This window comes from Osmia lignaria, chromosome 12 (assembly GCF_051020975.1).
Source record: "Osmia lignaria lignaria isolate PbOS001 chromosome 12, iyOsmLign1, whole genome shotgun sequence".
NCBI classification, from domain to species: domain Eukaryota; kingdom Metazoa; phylum Arthropoda; class Insecta; order Hymenoptera; family Megachilidae; genus Osmia; species Osmia lignaria.
Window position 1 is genome coordinate 5,262,543 of NC_135043.1, and position 22,355 is coordinate 5,284,897.

At 43.8% G+C, this 22,355-nt stretch overlaps 1 protein-coding gene across 2 annotated transcripts in view; it reads left to right on the forward strand.

The window, feature by feature from the left end:
- LOC117603094 (dual specificity protein phosphatase 10) overlaps window positions 1–17,550 on the forward strand; it is a 45,188-nt gene extending 27,638 nt beyond the window's left edge. For both annotated transcript variants that reach the window (XM_034321870.2, XM_034321872.2), the window contains 2 exons: window positions 12,372–12,764; window positions 15,442–17,550. In XM_034321870.2, the coding sequence (XP_034177761.1) occupies window positions 12,372–12,764; window positions 15,442–15,755 (707 nt within the window). In that variant the 3' untranslated portion in view covers window positions 15,756–17,550. The remainder of the gene's footprint in view (window positions 1–12,371; window positions 12,765–15,441) is intronic.
- The last annotated feature ends 4,805 nt before the right edge of the window (window positions 17,551–22,355 follow it).

Genomic DNA, 22,355 nt, shown 5'->3' on the forward strand with positions numbered 1-22,355 from the left:
CGCAGAATCTTTCATCTTTGTTCGACTTCTAACTCTCGTTTTAAACTTCTGTTATCATAACGAGGGTATGCTACCCTATTAGACCGACGACTTACCATCCAAGGCGTCAAAAGTCCCTGCGTTCACTGGAATTCCACTATCTATAGCAATTCCGAGAATCCCTTGTTATCCCTTCTCGATAGCCCGTGAAAGACCTTTAGAGCTTTATCTCGCATTCAAATTCTTATTAATACCACGGTTGGTCCTCCCGCTTATCGCTGGCACGAAGGTCCCAATTACGCCTGAAATTCCCTAGAGGAAAAAAAAAGTCACCGCGAGTGTTATCCAACTAAAGAAGCTCACGGAAGTCTCCTTGTCGCTTGATTTATGCGCACTCGCAGCCGCGACCAAGTGGCGTGGCTACCTGGCTCGGTTTATTTGCTGATCGGCCCTCGTACCTGTGCATACAGGGAACAATCGATATCGCGAATCGAAATTCGAAGAAGTCGTTGCGCTTGTACGAGAAAAAAAAAGAACGAGAGGTGCAAAAAGGCGATTCAGCCTGTAAGCGGTAAAATGAGGACATACCGCAAATTGTGCTTTCTGTTCGCTATTGTGATTCACTGATGAGGCATTGCTTACACTTGACATAGTTTCGTTTTGTCATAAATGGATAGATGCTGAAAGCATGCGAGTAAAATTTGAAAAAGAGCAATCATTAAATATTCGTCTGACTTTGGTGACATTATTGATCGACATGGCGCCATCATCGTATCGAAGGTATACGTTTCTCGGTACTCATCGTGAATCACCGTTTCGCATTCTACCAAAAGCTTATTGAAAACACAAGTAATTCGCTCGGCAATGATGTTCGAGCAGCGCGTGCTTGGAATTGATGTAAATTGACACAATTGGTTTGCTCGTAAGCAAACTTGGAAATATCGATTGCGCCTCCTTTTTCCCTCTGTTCGCTTCATGCGGGTACCGGATTGAATCGCCTCGGCAAACTAAATAAAACGCGCTCCGAGACTGATTCGGATCGATTGAAAAAGCGTTTCTGTTTTTGAAGGAAGGGTTAAATCGTCGATAAGAGGTGGCGACGCGACCGATAAAACGAATAATACTTGCTTTAATCCATGACTCATCATCCCCTATAGATTTCCACTCGAGTAGCGTATCGTTTCTTTGATCGTTCGGGCATTGTTTGCCTCGGTCTCTTCGTCAAACAAAAGCACACAAAAGACTGATGATGCATCGAGACCAAATCAATTATGCAACGAAGATTGAGCGGTCGAGACGAGTGTCATCGGCGAGTGAAATAGCTGCACGGTAGACGTTTCGTAATCGAGGTGTCGAGGAAACGCGTGCTTCGTTTCGAGTCCAATGTCGGATCGAGGAATGCGAGAGCTGTCAGGGAATGCAGATTCCAGGTGATCGTGTTTTGTTCCCCGCGAATGCTCCTTCAATTACTCACGATTGACTAATCGATCGCTATCTGTCATTAATGCAAACGAAGCATGTAGGGAATCAAAACGCTTAGCTGGCTACAGATCATAGGTACTTTTATTCTAAATTTGGTGTTACATTAATGGATACACTTGTCACCGGAGGGGTTCTCCTTAATACCAATTCTGGCACCTAGAACTTATCGTTAGATGACTTCAGTCCTCCTCCTAGAACACCCACTATCTCTTCTTCTTCCACGTGATTTAATTCAGCTGAGATAAACAGAGTACTCAAAAGACAAAGGAACAACCTATGTATAGTCACCGAGAACCACAACAAAGTTCTAGTATTCCACCCACTAGCGTATGACTCAGTGTTCCACGGACAACGAAACAAACATAAATAAACAAGCAAAAGTTTCTAAACAATGCAGTCATACGATAGAAGTCTAACACATTCATAGATCCGTGTGTACCCGATGATCGATGAATCAAAAATGTCGCCAGATCGTCGAGATGCAGGTAGAGAGCAGCAGGTCAGCAAGTTAATAGAGTCTCAGGGTCGTGCGAGGTTATTAGCGCGAAATGAATCAGACTGTGTGGTGCGTGGACGCGGAAAGAATGCGGGAACGAAGTTAAAGCGTCGCGTACTCGGTCGGGCGTCCTTCGAAAATGCAGCCGTTTCCTACTACGATCCCGAGCTGACTCACACAGCCGGTATGATTACGTGGGGCTATTCGTGGCACGAGCGTAGACAGAACGTGGACCACTCTCGAATAAATCACAGAATCCGACGGGCCCTCATGTCTGCCATGTCCCCCTTCCGTTCACGGCTTTTGATTTTCGCCCGGTGATCCGCAGACGCGGTCGATTATCAACTCTCTCATCCATCCTCCGCTCCGATTCATAAACGCTTCCGATTTTCCACGATCATTCCGTCCCTTTTCTCTCGTGACAAGCAATAAAATAGAAATTTTTTGTAAACTAATAAAATTAGGGGGAACGAGAGATCCCCAGGCGTTTACATACGCTAGGATTTAGTCCTAGAAATTTAGTGAAATTTTTTAAATAAGTATCAAGACTCGTCTTATCGTCTCGCGTTATCATTGCTCTTTCTTTTTTCCTTTTTATCAACGCCGACCTATTCTTATCACACCGCGTCCGTTCTTTTCCTTTTTTTTCTTGCCTTTTTCCCCAGAATCGGGTGACTAAACAGTCGTGTATCGAGGCTAGCACCTGAACGATAAGCGTCGCGATAAACGCCGACGATAAATCGAGTAGTCACCTAACTAGTCGAAAAGCTTCACCCCTCGAAGGAATACTAATTCCTCTTTTTTTTTTCACACACCTGCCTGCGGGCATGTCCGTCGTAAAAGAGACACGGTACCGTTTCTCTTAATTGCTACAAACCGTTCTTTCAAATCAATGATAAGGGGTAAGGTTTATTCAATACAGCACCAGAGATATCTCAGCGACTTTATTTTTGTCATTTCATGTTACAATAGCTGTTTTTTATCAATCATATTTATTAGCAAACGAAAGTGTTATAGATATCAGGTGTACGCAACAATAACGGACGATTATTTGTGATAGGTGTTTGATTAATTTCTTGAAATGATATTTGATCAGCTACGAGACGTGTGCATATATTGATACAAACTTCATAATAAAATAGTGGTATATTTTATTCTTGTGCAACGCTCTTGATATACAGCCATATATTTCACCACCCCGATCGAAGTCAATCACGGGCACCCTTTCTACCCTGTTCCACTTATCAAGGGTCGGGATCCCTCGTTGACAGGTGTCGTTTTACACGGTGTATACCAAAAATATTTTCACCAAGTTCCGTTGGACCAGGTCGTTTCGGAGTGAAAGCGAAAGGGTTGCCGGTCGTACGCCGCGTACCGTTGCTTCTCGTTCACCCTAGTGACCGGTTAAACGATGTTTACAAAGCGGGAAACAGAGGCGACGGTGTACACGTAATCCGCGGTTAACGTACTGCGCTTCCTGAAGGGAAACCAGCGAGGAGGAGAGCGATGCATCGTGCATGTACCACCTGCCACACTCGTTCGCTGATGAGTCCTGGCCGCGATGGGAATCCGTGTAGCCTCGTCTCGAACACACGCATGGAACGCGTCACGATGGATTCCAGCATGAATGAATCACTTAACGAGAAACACGCGCCGGGCATACATAAATATTCGCCACCCTTCTGCTCGAGCGTGCAATGATCGTCGCGGATCACCGGGTAACCAGGCTTCCGTATGAATTCTATCTTTCGATCTGAAAGAATTAAGAGATTTTACAGATTTTCGTTTGAAATCATTAGAACGATAGTAGAGAGCAGTGGATTTGAAAGGAAAAACGATTGCACAAAGAACGATAGATTAAAAGGAAATGGAGCAGTAAGCTCGTCTCTCTCGTGACTCACACGCCACGAGTTTTAAGGACTCTCCTCTCGGCATTTTCCTCCCTGATGAGTCACATTTATTGAACGAAGATTAATCGAAGATTAATGGAGAATCCGTATTATCGAGGGCGTCGTGTACAAACAATTTTTATCGTGTAATAATAGGCTATCCGTTGGCGCGACAGGTCGCTGTTATTGCCATCGCCGAACGGCTAAAAGTCGAGCGTGACTAATCGAGCAGATAAATGCGGAAATTGCGGCGCTTAGAGACGCGTGTCGATCGATAGCAACATTTTCCCTTCTTTTTTTTTATCGACTACATGGAATTGTTTCGATAAATGTAAAATTATTTCATTTCGAAGTTGATCGATATTCTTGTAGGAGGTTTGGTGAATATTTTATAAATAGTCAGTCGATGGATAAAATTGTCGTGGTTGAATATAATATAGCGCGTTGTACGTGTGGTTACACGGGATATAATGTACGATTTAAAACAACGTGTTTGACAGGAAATGGTACGCTGTGTTGGCAAGCGATTGAAATTGTCTCCCAAGCGGTAAACCTTCTTAACTAGACAGATTTACATAGTGGACGCGTGTAAACTAAAATGTTAATCGTCTCTGGAAAGGCAGCTAGAAACAAATAGAAAGAAGATAGAAAAGAGACTTTATATCCTGCCATCCTTTCACTTGCACCTCTGATACATTTGACACTTTCTTCTCTTAATTAGCTGTGTTAATGAACAGCACAAAATTCCTCTTACGAAATACAAATATAAAACAAAGTACAAGCGAATAAGAAAATATGTTCACGTATTGCTTGGACGCTTCGGGCAAACTAGAAGCCATCCTTATGGCACACAGGATAACTTCGCCAGTATCAAGATGGCGTCTATGATCGATGGCTCTTCCGCGAACTGGACCAAGCGGCAAGGATCGCGGACTTATGTAAATCTTGCATAAATGTCCGCGTCTGAATCACGCTACTCCGCCAAGCCAACTAGCTAACATGAAAGCTGGTAAACAAAAGCACGCGGTGTAATTCATGGTCACTGCTTAGGTACTCTAAACTGTGACTCACAGCGAACCGCATTGAGCATCGATATCTACTTTTGCGTCTCTCGTATTCCACGAAACCGCCGTCGTTCTTATAACGTCAATGATTTCATCAAAACATATTTCATTATTTCTTTAATTATTGAAATATTCACTGAGATTAAGATTTTAGACTCTGGGATTTCAAAATCTTATCCTTTGTTTCGCGAAATTAACTCTTCAATGATCTCTCCGGAAGATCGGCAACGCACGGTACTTGAAATAATGAAACAATAGTGTATGGAGTTTCCAACAATTCTAATTGATTAAAAGTAGAATCTATCGCGATGATTTCATGAAAAGTTTCCATCGATGTCTGTATTCATCGATACATCGTCCCTATTTAGCTGGTATTATCGATGAACTTTATTCCCAATACATCGTCGAGCGCCACGGTGAATCATGGTGGATCGCGTATTACCAGACGTTAAGAACGGCGTCATATATCGCCTCTGTTTACCATTTGATTCACGTCGATGTATTGAATACCTCGATCTTGTTCGTTGCGAATCGATTTACCACCACTTGTACTCTCGATTACTCGAAATCGAGCAAGAATGCGCGCACCGAGGAATCGGATGATTAATCCATCATTAAGAATTCACCGCGCGGTTCTCTTTCGATTATCTGCACTTTAATAAGAATCGAATCATATAGAAAGCAACGATGGATGGAAAAGCGCTCGTTTATTTTTCCTAATTCATTTAACGGGATTAAAGAGGGCAAGGCTCGTAGCAAGAAATTATGACCGATATAGAGTGGCTGGTTGAGTCATCTAATATAGTTTTGATTAGATCTCTGTTAAAGGTGTTAGGAAAAATCGAGGCTCTAAAAATAGAACGTAGGTGTTTATTCCTCCTACCACCATGCAACGAACTACAGGGTGTCTCATATTAAATTTCTTACTATTTATGTGCCACTCAATGCACATTCGAGCGGAATATTTTCAAAGGAAGATATTAAACTTATCAGATCGAAGCGATGACTACACCCGGTTCTAAAAAACGATATTGAAACATGCCCGGCATACACATGAAATAATTATCCACATTTATCATCGTCCGTTGCATCATTGAAACGCGTCAGACATTGACAATGAGTGCACTCGCTGGAAATCAAAGTCCCTCATCGTCCCGATTAGATCGAGAACATTTTTCAGAGGATGATCTCGCTCGAAAATGACTAAGCTCGACTTTTAGCCACGTTCCTCGCTGACTAATCCTGTCGAAGTTGTTTTCAAACCGGTGAATGGTGAAAAATCCTGGAAATTTCTATTTTAGTTCAAAATTATTGATTTTGATTTCACATTTCGCGATGGTCACGACGAAGAGACAGAACGATTGTTTCATTCGTTTACAAGAATTTTATCGTCAGGTAGTAATGACATCACGAACTGGAATAGACAGATTCTCTGGAATTTTATGGGTATACCTGCGCTCGGAATGGGCGGTACTAGATGACGCTTGTAACATCTTTGTCTTTCTTTTGCTCGATGACAATATTGCATCGTTTGTCGATTCTTGAGAAAGCGCGATACGTAAGATCGCGTGGCGAATGTTTCCCTCTAAACGTTTAGTCAGCCTTGAAGGGATTTCCATCTCGCGTGTCGAATTGAATCATTTGTCGGCGTTCCTCGAGGGATTCGCTACCGTTTTGCTCTGAGAAATGACAGTGTCCCTCGAGATCTTGTTAATCCCAGCGATGACACTAGCTGGATCAAAGATGAATCACCGGAGCTTAGAACGAGATGTACTTTTTAATCTTCAACTATCCTAATGAGGAAGAATCTGAAATATTAGAGACACGATATGTGGCAGTGACCACTCGAATGATTCAAAGGTACAAATTTCAAGAAACTATCACGTTAATTAATGTACATCATTCTGATTCCTTGTATCGCGACCGCAAGAGATCGTCCCTCTCTCCATAACTCACTGCGTTGCGAAAAGATCATACTTGATTTAAGAGCCTGGATTTTCCAAAATCTGACGTGTCGCGTGGACCAGGAAATCCTGGATAGCGCTGACTCGCTATCTCTTTCCTATTTTAAGGGTAACAATTAAAGTGACATATGGGAACGTGTTGCCAAAAATTGCGCGCGAAAAACAAAAAGCAAATATCTGACAAAGCCTTGGGGCGCTATATGCAAATGACGAGATGAGAATATACATCACATACATAAAATTCAACCAGCGTGGATTTCACGAAACGCGATCTTGTTAATGGTCCCGTCGCGTCGTCGGTTCATCATTGATGATCCGCGGGTCACGCGTAGCCGAGTAACGAGTAGCAACAAACAGCGCGTTTCATAAATGTAAAGGAGCACGATAAGTTGTAAAATTAGACGGCAGTTTAGCGGAGCAAAATTGCGTAACATTGGTCGTCGACGAGTACCAGTGCAGATCCGTGAATCATTGTATTCGAAAGAGACGCATAATGCCTCGATTTATTTTTACTCCCAGCAAAAGACAACCTTTGATCTTTCCGTCTCGTTGTGTTGCCCCTCTGGTGCTCGACTTTCTTTGACCGTCCAAAAATTCTTATAAATAACCAATGACCACCAGTTTCTTTGGATAAGAAATCACGGAAGGAAGTTCTATCCGTGTTTCTTTGCTTTCGAACGAGATCCTATAAGAAGAATCGTGGAAAAACTTAGAGTTAACAGACTAGCAAGTCATAGTAAGGATAAGGATTGATCTGTCATCCCTTGTAAGCGAGGTCCTTCCGAGGACTTTAGTTTTAAAAAAGCAATGCATTCGAAACCGAATTCATGAGAATCCATATAAACGCCGATGGATCATCGATGATCGACGCGTGTTAGGCGCGAACGCGGAAGATTCGCGCGAACTTTCAAACTTTCCATTCTAATCTACCAACAAGTCGATTAATTATTGATGCTTCGGCAATTAAGCCGCGTTACGTTATGTATTTACGAGCAAGTCGCGGGACAAGGTCGTCATAGGACGCCGCGGAGCATTGCGTGTCGCTACAACGAAATGCACGAAGCCCCGCGAAACTAGGAAGAACGTGAAAAGAGAGAAAACGATGCGTCGTTTCGAAGGAACGACAAGGACGAGTAGACGGTACACAGACGGAGCGGCGTACTCGACTACGTTCGTCTGTCTTCGTCCGCAAATCGCGTACGTCACGAAGTGGTCGGCCAATCAGAGTCGAGCCGGATGACTCATCCAGTCGAGCCTCATGTAAACTCTCTCGTGCCGCTTAGCCAGCAGTCTCCCGCCAACAAGCAAAAGGGCGAGCACAGCTTTTGCCACGTATCTATCCCTGTTTCGAAGCGAACGCGTAAACACGCTTTGTTTCGTCTCTCGTCGTTAAAAAAGTTAGAACATACGTTTGAACGGATACGGTTAACGAGTGCCGAGCGAAAGAGTAATTGTTCATTCTCTCGTAATCGTCGGTTTGCGTAACCGCGCGATACTCGGGAGTTTCGTCGACAGTGATCGAGGACGAGAAATTCGTTTGTTTTGTGTGTGTCAAATGGTGAGGTGAGAGCTGTTGAGAATCGTGGAGGGAATCATCTCGCACACAACAAATATGAGGATGAAGAAGGAAGCACCGTGCCTCGTTTTGAGGCTTGTCCCTTTGGAAAATCTCGAACCCTGGGGTAAGAAATCTAATTTTTATTCCAGTCTTTGGTGCATCTATTCGTCCAAAGGCTGAATTGATTATTTTAAAACAAATTAATTAATTTGAATATTTTGTTATTGTATTTTGGTTGTCATCCCCAAAGAATCAGATTAACTCTCCTAATATATGGTCATTTGAAAAATGAAAAAATTTGAATATTCGAATATTCGCGGCATCGCGCGATCCCATCTAACGTTGACCCTTAACCACGCGATACGGCGTTACCGCAAATTTGATTGTTATTCATCGAGGACACGGTGCGAGGATTAATCGCATCTCTCGCTACGAAATAGTTAACCCGTGTACCGTTCGGTCACCTAATTTCCACCGTCACTCGACGACTATGGTCAAAGGTATTTCTGAAACGTCTTTCTCGCCGCGGCTGCGGGATAAGTACGAAGTTGGACGAGGCACGCGGGTAAATACAATCTCTCGCGTGATGACTCAGTCCTCTCGGTATCGTAGATTTAGGTGTAATGCGTGCCCGATGACTCGTTTCGAGTTAATCTCGAGAATGGCGGAATTACGAATACCATAGATCCCCAGGAGGCGTTGCGTTTGAACACGTTCCCTCTAATCGGATCTCTCTCGCCTTTCTGCATTAAATCACATCGCAGATATTCAAACATTAACCCGTTGTCAGCACGATGAGTTCCTTCGATGCGTTTCGCTTGATCGGTGATGGGAAGATGTTTTTGCACTTGAATATTTGAAACTGATAACTTTTGCAAAGAGAACGGGGCCCCATAGAGCGTGCACACACGATGGGTAACAGAGAGTGCATGGCATCGTCGCAGCGAAAGAATGTAGGTCGCTTCATTTGGGTCATTATAACAATCAAGTTGTACGAGGTTCATTGCTCTGGTTTCGCTGATGCTTGCAAAAAATGTTACTTTTTAATTGTTGAAATTATGAGAAAATGCAAATCGAGGAAATTTTTTCTTAACGACTTGATTTTCTTCGCAATTATTTATAATACACACTCTCGGTCAACGATGCTAGCCAGGTAGGATCTATGGATCTTAGATCATTAAAATTAACCCTTAAATGGGTGATCGCATATTAGCAGATTTAATATCTCGATGCTATCAGATGTTATTTCATTTAATTCAGATTATACTTGTTAGAATTGGAGCATTACTCAGAGTGCGAACACGTAGAATGTCGAGCAGAGTGGTCCTCCCTAGGGAAGGCTATTATATCGTCCACTGTACGCGTTGAATTAGATCATTACTCAGCTCTAGCACAGGTCTGAAAGATCGTCATCGCTACCTTCATTCCTAAAACACCGACTGACGAAACTAGGATGCGAAATTGTGCAACGTTAATTAGAGACAAATGTGCTCGTCCGGTTTTCAAAGGCACGTTACGAGCACGTTGCCAAAGTAAGTTCAGATTTCCCGGACTAAAACGAGAAGCACGCGTCAGCGGGTAAAGATCACGCGTGTGCCAGCCGCTGTGTAAAATCAGGCCAATGGCCTGCGAACGAAGACGCATCTGTGTACCCCTTTTCTTAATAATTGCGACCTATTAAGCCTAATTACCGTTTGTTTACCGCCAGGATCGCGCATTGGGTATCGCGATGCTCTAAACGTGAACTTGTGACGTCAGTGTGCGTCACCATGGCGTTGGATATATTTCACCATGACTCCAGTGGATCACAACAGATTGCGTTTTAATTAGCAATTTTCTTTGAAACCATTAGATGTCCTCGTGTATCGATAAACGACACGGTTGTAACACTTCCAGCATATCTAGATCGTAACGAGTTCTGTTGCGTTTCTCTCAAACTCGTTCAGTTAAAAAAAAGAAACTAAAAACCGTTGTCTTTAACGATTCCCTCCATTTATTTATGGGATCTTATATTGTCGTCGTTGAGATGAAATAACACAGAGGGAAAGTGTTTTTTTGATCATGAAAAGTCGAATATTGAAGGATCCTCGTGTTAAATATTAGAGTACATGTGTCGTCGATACGAGACATCGTTCGACACGTCTAGCGCTAAATTTACGGTTTCCGGTCGGACGCCTTAAGACTAGGTCACAGAATTGCATTACATCTACTTATACGCCGTTGTATGGGTAACGTTCTCCTCTTCGAACCTTAATCCTTGATCGGCTCATTTTAATGTCAAATCGAACCTTATAATGTCAATTTTTGAATACACTTCCGGCGAGTTGGTTAAGTCACCCGTTGAGATTAGCGTGCTGTTCAAATATGTATACATACACCTTTGTTCTCGATTTGGGATTTACATTTTAAACAAGTCAAATTATGGGCAAAATTTAAATCGATACGTTTGCTCGTTTCGATTACATTCGTATGGTGAACGAAACAGGCTTATCGGAAAGGAGGAAAATTGTAACGCAAATAAAGCGAATCGAATCCGGAAGGACCTCTCCCTCCATTTGCCCGCCGAAAGGAAGTTTAGTTGCGGTGACTGCGGAATAATCATCGGCCTCACGACACCGGCAACACACGGGGTTGGCGGTCATGGCGGCGCGACGGCAGGGGGCTAAAAGAGTGACTCATCGTTGAGCCAGGCCAGGCCTTACGAGCTGCAGGTCAGGAGAGGAAGACACTTTTAGCCCACATTTCTTCCCCTCCTCTCGTCATCCTACTCTATCGTCGGAGTTCCTTTATTTTTATCCCGACCGTTTATTCGCGGGTTCCTCGTTTCCTCCTCTAGCTTCCTCTTCGCCTGTCTGTACACGAGTCCAGACACGCGGCTGATGGAGTTTCTCGGTTCTAATACGGTGTCTGCAGTTGCGGACAGCTGTCTCGATCAGAAGCTATAAGGAAGTTGAGATCAATTCCGTGTAGAGTTATTTGTAAAGATATTAGTGTTCAGCCGTGTTGAACAGTACGAGGGGTAGGGTCGAAGAAGGGTTCGCACTGCGTGGAACAAGAACGGTTAAATTTCTTTGAAAGAATTCAAAGAAACTTGGTAGAGCCTTTTGCTGGCTCTTCAAGACCGCTTCGTCCTCGTTTCTTAAGACCGGAAGACTTTCAAGAATCAAGATTCACAGGGTAGCTCCGATAGGGCTTCCAGAATCACGGACAGTACACGATGGAAGATCACAAAGAGCCTTCTCCTGATTCTAAAAGATGCAACGAATTCGATAAAATGTTCTTTCACGTTACATCGCGAACGGTACAGGGTTTAACACGCGGAAGTACCGGCGAACCTGTTACACGGGAAAAGGTGTATCAGCGTCGTGTTTCTCTAGAAATCGCTGTGTACACAATTCCGGACCAGAATTCGGCTCGCTGGTCGCTGAATCATTGCATTGTGTTCCGCGGAACGAACACGGAAAGAGAATGGAATTTCTACACTCGAGTCATTTCCTTCGTTGTACTCATCACTTTTGTTTGTTGAGCGTTAAAAATCCTTCGTACAGCATACAAAGTCCAGTTCTGAATATCCATGAATCATATAGGACACGTTTGTTCCCATCATCGATCATGGTTATTCGCGAACATTGAATTACAGCGATAGTTTCCGCACTCGCCGTTAGATGGACACGCGGTAAACACTTTCTCGCTAGTGCTCGTCTATCGATCCGTCAAAAATTGTCGAAAACCGATTAGCAATGGGCAACTAAAGTATCGGGTAAACGCAACCTGTACCTCCAAGGTGTATCGTCTGCTTCAAAGCAACCCGATACTTCTCACGGCCGGTTCCCACGATCGAACCTTCCCCAGCTGGTCCCTTTTAGGCACCCAACGAACTCGCACCACCCGAAAGCCTTCCACTTCTAACTAACACGTTTTTCTGGTTGCTTGTTCCAGGTGGACACAAGGAGTTTCACAGGCGGCACAGGGAGCTCTGCGAGGACACGCTTCTCCCAGCAGGCGGAGCTGGTCCATCGACGGTCAGCGGTTGCCCCAGTCCAGGACCAGGTTGTCCAGTGTTGAGCCTGTCCGGACCACCGACACCCCAACCCGCGGACATCGACAGTCATCCAGCCTCTCGTGTCCTACCGTTCTTGTACCTTGGAAACGGTAGGGACGCAGCTGATCTTCAGCTCCTCCGCGCCTTAGGCGCCACCAGAGTCCTCAACGTCACTTCCCAACTACCTGGTTACCACGAGGAGAGGGGTATCACCTACAGACAGATCCCTGCCTCGGATTCCGGTCATCAGAATCTTAAGCAGTACTTCGAGGAGGCGTTCGACTTTATCGGTAAGCGTACTTTCTTTATTTAATACCGTTATTATGATTTTATTTCCGAGCGGGCAGCACTGATTAATAAAACGGTAAAACTTGTACTTTATAAATCGTGGAGAAGTATAAAGAGGATTTAGCAAATATCATAGTCATTCATAGCATAACAAGAGAAGCGAATTGAATAGGTCGAAACGAGCAACGCGTACTGACATTCAACGAACGTGTGGTCGTTCCATTGACGCTGTTGAACCTGTTGCGTGTGATTCAACAAAAATACAAGGATCAGACGTGCTGCAACAAATTGGTCTAATTGCATTGACGGTGTAAAATGTCAGAAGGTTAGAGTTCCAAAGAGTGGAGGCTGCGTTTAATTCATCAGGAGAAGAGATAGCGGTGACAGAGAGGTATTAGCCTCTGTCGATGAGTAATTCTTTCAAACGAAATGGGTGTGTCCTCGGATAACGATCGTTATTGTTGTTTGTATTTGCCGCGTTCCAACTTCTGCGCATGCTCGCTCCGTTCAGACTTCGAAATTTATTCGTCCCGTCTAATTGACCTAATTTAACGTCACAATTGGGTCAATGCAGAAAGCATAGCAGAGGATAAATCGTCTGCAGCAATCTAAGAATTTAGTTTATTTCTCCGTAAATTCCCCTTTTGATCTCCAGAACTTCGTCTACAATTGATAAGTCGAAACGGTCCTCGGGTCTGTAAAGGGTTAAACTCTGCTTTTGTTTGTCCTCCATCGAGAGGTTTCTTAACGGTCAACGCACCAAGGTGCCCTTCATTTCACGCAACAGTCCCTACGGGTGTTGGGGACGGTTGGCCAGGTACAGCATTCCACCAGTTGCACATTCGGTAGGGTTCTCCCTTCTGGGTACGTGTTTGTCGCATGTGTATGGGTGTATGCGTGCGCGATGCACACGTGCGCTACGTTCTCGAGTAACGCACACGTTCGTACAGGATAGCAGAATGCGTTGCAATAAACGCAGAACACGTATACGAAGAGGGCCGACATTGGGCCACACCATGGTGATGGGGATTTACGAGTGTGCATTCGATGGCGCTCGCGCGTACACCCATGACTCATGGTTTCATGAATGGAAGCCTTTCGTCTTCTAGTCCTCGCACGGTGAATGGTCCACCGGAAACGGCTAGTTACACCCTGTTTCCGTTAAACCGAACCGTCTGGTGCAACGTCGATGAGGGAAAAACGAGCGTGCGCGTATGCAACCAGGGAAGGAATGTCATTGATGAAATTCGAAATTCATTTTTCATTTTACGCTTTGCAAATTCGACTGTTAATTTTACGTTTCGAAGAATGATGGTTTAAGAGAAAGCAAATATATGGCGCCGAGGCACAAATACAGCGGATTTCCCGGAACACGATATCGTTTACGGGATCGCGACAGGTGTCGCAGCTTTTTGTCACTGTGTACACATATGTCCTTTATGCGTTACCGAAATATCTATCCACCCTACTCGCTCCTCTAAATTCATTCTAATTTCTGCTTCGACTCTGCCGAGCTTTCATCCGCAAGGGTTTCAGCCGTCTCTCGTTTTTCTCCCTTTATTTATACCCCCTTCGCTTCCCTACCCGCGGTTCCTGTCTCTCGCGACTCTTGATTTTCTCCCTGCTTTCTCTGTCTCTGTCTGGCCATTCGTCATTTGTGACTCATAGCAGATGTCAGCTCGCGGGGTCTACACGAGCGATCGCACGTACGACACCCTAGCCGTCGTGTGTGTTACAGCGTTTAGGGGCCGATGCACCCCCTCGTGTCTCCACTAACGCTTACCTAAACTACTTCTATTACGCGAGCATCGATGCGCAGATAAGATTGGTCCCGCTGCTTATCGACGTTTAGCCACGTATTAGCTATTAGGCGCCGACGCTGTGGGCAACAACGGGTCATGGATATATCTTTCAAAACGTCTGACGTTATCTCTCGCCATGCAGTGTCGTAGAAATTGACGGATAATATTTATCAAAAGTCCCTTTATCTCTCTTTTTTTTTAAGGTAGTTGGATCTCTGATTTGTTTCGGTGCAACCCTTTCGTAGTTTCGAATATCCATCGCCATAAGTCACAATTGTTTCTTTCAATCGAAAACCTCTGTGGAATTGTTCCGCAAAAACGGGACATTCGTCGGCTTTTTCCGCTGCTCGCAGTCCCGCGTGCGTGTGCATGTGCACTTGCAGCGGCTCTCATGCTGCGTTTCGCGGTGTATGTAGTACATTGCATTGGATACAGGCGCGCGTCAACGTGACTCATTGGCGATACGATAGCGTCCCTCCGCGTTACGTAACCGAATCGCCTGTTTGGGTTACACGGTCGGTTTTGTTCGACCGTTTACAACGCGATCTCGCGTCATCCGAACGAGCTGGCACGTACCGTTTGTTTTGCCCACCAGCTCGCTCGTTCTCGTAATTCACCTCCTAGAAGTTCTCGATGACGTGGTCCGAGACAGCGTCGATGACCCCCATCTTTCGGGCCTATAGCGGTAGTTCTAACCTACGCAGTACGAATTTCCTCGGCCGGAACGGAGCCGAAGCCTCCCTTTCTCGATGATTCAATCATCGTGGAAGTGAAATTTCATTGCTCACAGCCAGTCCTGCCTTCGTATCTAATCTACTCCTCCGGAAAGAGGAACTTTAGGATGATCTAACAAAGACATTTGTTTCCTAAATTACAGAGGAAGCCCGGAAAGCCGGAAGCAGCGTGTTGGTTCACTGCCAGGCTGGAGTGTCGCGCAGTGCGACGATCGCGATCGCGTATATAATGCGGCACAAGGGTCTGTCCATGGTGGAGGCGTACAAGCTGGTGAAAAACGCGCGACCCATCATAAGTCCTAACCTGAATTTCATGGGTCAGTTGCTGGAGCTGGAGCAAGGGTTGAGGGCGTCCGGTGGAGTGGCATCCGCCCCAGAGGAGCCGAAGAGTTGTCACCAGTGTCGTTGGTCGCATCAGCAGAACAGCGAGGAGGTCACGTCCGGTTGCAGCGTGTGAGGCGCCCCTACGGGGTATGCAACAGGCACAGAGCCCGGTCTTTTCGCGACACTGGGTTTTCCAAGCAAAAATCGAAAAATCAGCCGATGCACGATTGCGAGGCGACAAGTGACATCGCGCCGGTCAGCGCTTTGTCGAAAGACACTACACAAACACACATATCCTGTACATCCGTACGAATCGAACTCGCGTTCCTTCTTCCTGTTTCCTCTGCGAAGAGAACTCGGACTACACCACGTGCCTTGGCTGTCGCTCCCGGGAAACGGGAAAGGCTGATTTACAAAGACACTTTTTATTTTTATTCACCGGATATGAAACGAGGAAGAAGAGGACGAGAGAGAAGCGTCGTTCGACCTTGGTAGCCGCAAGGGGCCTTCCGAGATGAAAAATTGTTCCGCGCGTTGTCGCTCATTTTTGGACTGAAGGTGATTGTCTTCGCGACACGCGCGCCCTACACGTTCGTCGACGTCACGATCTCCACATCCCGCTTATTATTTATATTTTTCCGATGGGGAGAAGAAAGAGGAAGGACGTTCACGCGGCGCAAGTTACGGAAGCTTGGTGCGATCGTCGTGAAAGGTGTACTTACGCGACAGTGTTCCGTAGTTATGTTGGTACAAATACATGTAAGACTCGCGTTCGCCACGAAAAGTCGTGAATTTCTTTTACGTGGGCATCATTTCTGTACACAGGCGAGAATATGTACATTTAATTTTAACGATGCGGCGTTCGTTCTATTGGGAAAGATCTATATACACAAACATACGTAATGATTTTACCGTATTCGTTTTTTCTTTTTGTCGTTCGTTTCTGCTTTTACATGTATATTTTTTTAAACACGTAAAGCGTTCTCGTTCAAAAGAGATCATTATTCGCGTTATTTTATTTTTTTGTTCTTTTTTTTTTGTTGGGTGCGTTTAATATTGACACCGTGTTTCGCATCTGCGTTTAGGGATGGGACCTTGGACAAGTACCTTAAATAACGGGGATACCGCTTGAAACGCTGTTTGCGCACGTAGAATTGAACAGTTTCTGTAGTTTTATGTATATATATATAGCATACACACACATACACACACGTGTAATTCATCTATGTTCGCGAGAATAATTGCACCCGGGGGTGTAGAAGGGTTCGCCGTCGAGAAACGCGCGTGTAAGTGATTAAAAACGATGGTAAATGTTCGTCGATCGAGATCAATATTAATTAATATTTGCGTTTTCTTTTGCCTTTGCCTATTTGTATCACTGTATTTGTATGTTATATTATTTGATAGCGAAGTGGTTTATATTTGATAAAAATAATATATCGTTCACTTGGAATTAGCTTGACCACGAGCTCCGTAGCATTTAAGGATCTGGTTGAGATCCAACCATCGTGATCTAGTCGTTTGTTGGGATATGTAATGATGATATGATATAAGCTGCGAAAGAGAGAAAGAAAGATTGAGCGCAAGGGAGAGATTCAGTTCAAATGTGAGCCCGCCAACTAATTAGATTGTAACGTCGTCGACGACTCAAGGGGACAGGATACGATTTTTAAACCGGGAATAAGATGCCAAACACGGATTTCTTTTTTCTTTTTCTCCTTTCGTTTTTTAGTTCGAATTCGACGAGTTTCAGGCTTTGAGTGAAGTTCGATGTAACGACCAAATTTATTATTATATCGTCTGTTGATCTTGAAACGTGTATATAAATAATAAACGTAACACACGAGCTACATCGAGTTAAAGAAACAAAATAAAAATAGTATTCAGATCATTTTGATCGATTGACGGTCATCGAATTCAAATGATTCGTGTACGAGAGAACTTTCTCCATTGGTGGTTTCATGGGTATTTGATCAAGTGTTGTGCAACACGAATGCACACACGAAATGCAACCTATCGCTGTGTATCTATCTCAGGTTATTCTCTACGGTAATTGATGAAGTAAATAACGATAAGATTAAAGAAAAAGGAAAATTCATTTCATCGATATTACTGTATCGCGTGGGGGGAGAACTTCCTTCTTATCCCACGCGTTTTTCACACTCACGAATTGTTCGAGATCGATGTACCGTGCAACTCGAACGAATTATGTCACGGTAAAGAGAAATTTCCATCGACTTGAGAAGTTGTACGGGAACCAGCATGATTCGTTTGAGTCACCGAGATGTGTGTATCTAGCTTGTAATCGCTTTTTACTTCAACCGAAAACGAGCAATCCTCTCGTTGATTCTCTAATAAACTCACGAGTTAATCGATGTTCAATTAAAAACGAGAAAGATGAATATTCGTACGCGTGATATCCACTTCGATCGTCAATATACCTCGAGCAAATGGCCTAAAGGATGTTAATTGAACGCAAAATGTTGCGAGGAATATATACATATATATATACACATATATATAAGACCGACAATCGTCGCCGCTGTTAATCGAACCGAGCAGCCGTTGTAAAATCACCGAGACCGATATGCCTTTCTACGTTTTAGAGACTCAAAACTGGTGACAATAAAAGTAAAAACTCGATAAGAGAAAAGAGACCTGTCGTGCGTGAAACAATTATTCGTTTCGCGACACAAATTATAGATAAATATATACGTATGTATAGCATACGAGACAGAGAAAGTTCCTTCAGATTCTCTAATTCTTCTCGAGGAAACGGTACATATCAAAGAGACGTCGCCTTCATTTCTTTTTTTTTTTTTTCTTGTAAATCGCGAAGAGTCACGGAAATAAATCCACGTTGGCATCCTATAAGTAACGGAACGTCGTGACGCTTCGTGTGTAGACCTTTGTAAAAAGTGTAGCGAATAGTGTTGTAAATAACCGCAGAGTAAAGACACAGGCACTCGCGAAAATAAAAGATACCGATCGACGCTGTAATAGATACTATGGCATCAAGAGGGAGTAACTACCGAGCACGCTAGGGATCCCTAAGAGACAGGCGATATAGGGAACTTTCAGTCTTCTTTAGCGTTGTCGTTTTCCTTAGGGAAGGCCAGTGAGCTGGGCACTGTACCTGTTGCATTGTGAGAATATATGATACGTATGGTAGTGTTTATGAGAGTAAGAAAAGGATTTCAACAATAAAATGTGAGTCGATCTGCGATAAACAATCGGTTTAACATCGTCTTAGAACAGATAAAGCAGAGCCTTAAAATGGAATAAAATATAAAAGTCTTAAGCGTTGCTCTTCTGTCGTTCGACAAAATTTGAATCTTAAAGTACTCAATGTCACCGGAGTACTTAATCTATGCGATCGAACATGTTCCTATAAGTTTAGTCTTGCTTTTGCCTATGCGATTGTGATTTATCGTAGATCGAAGTATCCTTCTTATTGTTAATGTTCTTTTCCACTGGTATGTGCACTCTGGTGCAACGTAAGCTCCTCTTGGTAAGGTTAAGCCTAGGGGAAAATATCTCCTATCATTTACCTTCCTTTTAACCGAGGGAAACTTAAGTTGCACACAATTCTACATCTCCTGGTTTGCACACAACCATACATGATGATATAATCAGCTGTGTACACATCTTAGGATAGATAGGAAGCGCGAGGGTGATTCGTTAACATTATGGAAACATTGTCATACGATCGGATTCTTTTTCCTTCTTTTTTTAATGTACAGCCGAATATAACGTAAAATATACGCATACGCGAGGACAGGAACCATTGTATCATATCAAAATTGAATTAGAAAATATTTTATGAATAAAAGTGTAAATCGCACACGCTTGCGGTCGATTTGTTTTCTCAGCAAACATGACTTTTTCGTTTATTCCACTTTCTATAATTTTTCCCCTTTATTGAATATAACCATTTTATAAATTTACAAACTGAATGCACCGGATTATTCAAATTTAAATTCCCGCCGTCGATAAGATGGTACATAGAGCATCCTATAAGTTATTCATTAATTATTAGCAATTCTATACCGACCGCGTGACATAGACAGGCACGCGGAGGAGGTTTTTCATTATTTCCTCGTTCCTTGTATGTCATTCCTGCAGTTCAGCGACTGAAGAACAAACTTTAGTCTATCAGCTACCTTCAGGTAAATAAATTTTAAAGGCTATCTGTTACGTTTAACGTTTCTATTACCAAATTGTGAATATATAACAAAATGTATGTCGATATTGATTGCACGTGTTAAATATTCTACCTAACAAAAATCCATACAATCTTTCCATCCCTACATTCCTTACATCGCTTCATCCTTTATATCCCTACATACCTCACATCTCTTTATCCCTTACTTCCCGACATTCCTTACATCTCTTCATCCCTTGCATCCCTGCATTCTTTTCATCCCTACATTCCTTACATCGTTTCATCCCTTAGATGCCTACATTCTTTTCATCCCTACATTCCTTACCTCTCTACATCCCTACACTCTTTCCATCCCCACACTCTTTTCATCCCTACATTCTTTACCTCTCTACATCCCTACACTCTTTCCATCCCCACACTCTTTTCATCCCTACATTTCTTACCTCTCTATATTCGTTACATCTCTTCATCCCTTACATCCCTACATTCTTTTCATCCCTACATTCCTTACCTCTCTTCATCCCTACACTCTTTCCATCCCTACACTCTTTTCATCACTACATTCCTTACATCGCTTCATCCCTTACATTCCTGCCTTGTTTATATCTCTACATCCCTGCATCCCTTACATGCCTGTATCCTTTACATCCTTTTATCACTTATAGTCCTGCATTCCATACAAATTTAGTTCCTTTTTTCGCCACCAGAGGGCGCTGATTCGAGGTCGAAATTTTAGTTCACATTTTTGCCGCCAGAGGGCCAGAAATTGAGCAAGCTTTAGTTCCTTTTTCCAAAACCAGATGGCGCTGATTCGACATCGAAATTTTAGTTCACATTTTTGCCGCCAGAGGGCCAGAAATTGAGCAAGCTTTAGTTCCTTTTTCCAAAACCAGATGGCGCTGATTCGACATCGAAATTTTAGTTCACATTTTTGCCGCCAGAGGGCCAGAAATTGAGCAAGCTTTAGTTCCTTTTTCCAAAACCAGATGGCGCTGATTCGACATCGAAATTTTTAGTTCACATTTTTGCCGCTAGGGGGCGATGTTTTTTCGAAATTTTCGCGAATTTCTCGAACTTACCTTTACTTACCTTTGCTCGAAGCAGTCTTCATAATATATTTATTATAAGGGATGCAGAGATGTAAGAATGTAGGGATGAAAAGAATGTAGGGATGTAAGGGATGAAGTGATGTAAGGAATGTAGGGATGAAAAGAGTGTAGGGATGAAGAGAGGTAAGGAATGTAGGGATGAAAAGAATGTAGGCATGTAAGGGCTGAAGCGATGTAAGGAATGTAGGGATGTAAGGGATGAAGAGATGTAACGAATGTACGGATGAAAAGAATGTAGGGATTTAAGGGATGAAGAGATGTAACGGAACGAGGGATGTAAAGGAATTCCGTAGGGATCCGGAGCTGGGGCCCCGGTCTCCACTACACGCGGACGGAGGAGTGCCGGCATCGGGTGTGGCCCCCGATTCCGGCGGAGTTAGGCACATGGCGGAGGGTCAAAGGACCCTCCCTTCCGCTCTAGTGCAGGCCACCGTGGTGGTTTTAGTGGGTAAAAATCCCACACTACCTCCGGCCCCTCCCCAGGGGGGCTGAAGGTGTCTTTCTGAAGATTTCCACCACGTTAAAAAAAAAAAAAAAAAAAAAAATTTTTTATTTAAGGAAGGCAGGAATGTAAGGAATGCTGTGATGGAAGGAATGCTGCGATGGAAGAAATGCAGGGATGTAAGGGCCACTGAGATGGCCTCGGCCCACAATGAGGGTAAAATTATATAAATAACTGGAAAAAGTAAAATAATTGGAGTCCTCGGCTGGGACCCAGAAGAGGGGTATAATACATGTTATCCGCTTTGATGAGCTTATTTAATAAGCAAAAAAAAATAATGAAGTAAATTAAATGAACTCTGGAAAAAACTTATACTGATTGTGCCCTCTTCATACGGACCTGATATTATCCGGGGTGTCGGGGACCCCGAAGCACCGATGACTCTCTTTGCATACCGACATTATGGTATCTGGGGTTTCAGAGACCCCTAAACACAAATGATACTCTGCATACCGAAATTATACCATCTGGGGTGTCGGAGACCCCAAAGTATGAATGGCACTCTTTGGATACCGACATTGTGGTATCTGGGGTTTCGGGGACCCCGAAGCACCGATGACTCTCTTTGCAGGCCGGCAATATGGTATCTGGGGTTTCAGAGACCCCATAACACAAATGACGCTCTACATACTGAAATTATACCATCTGGGGTGCCGGAGGCCCCAAAGTATGAATGGCACTCTTCGCATACCGACATTGTGGTGTCTGGAGTTTCGGAGACCCCAAAGCGCCAATGCCTCTCTTTGGATACCGACATTGTGGTATCAGGGGTTTCGGAGACCCCAAAGCACCAATGACTCTCTTTGCATGCCGACAATATAGTATCTGGGGTTTCAGAGACCCCAAAACACAAATGATACTCTACATACCGAAATTATACCATCTGGGGTGTCGGAGACCCCAAAGTATGAATGGCACTGTTTGCATACCGACATTATGCTATCTGGGATTTCGGAG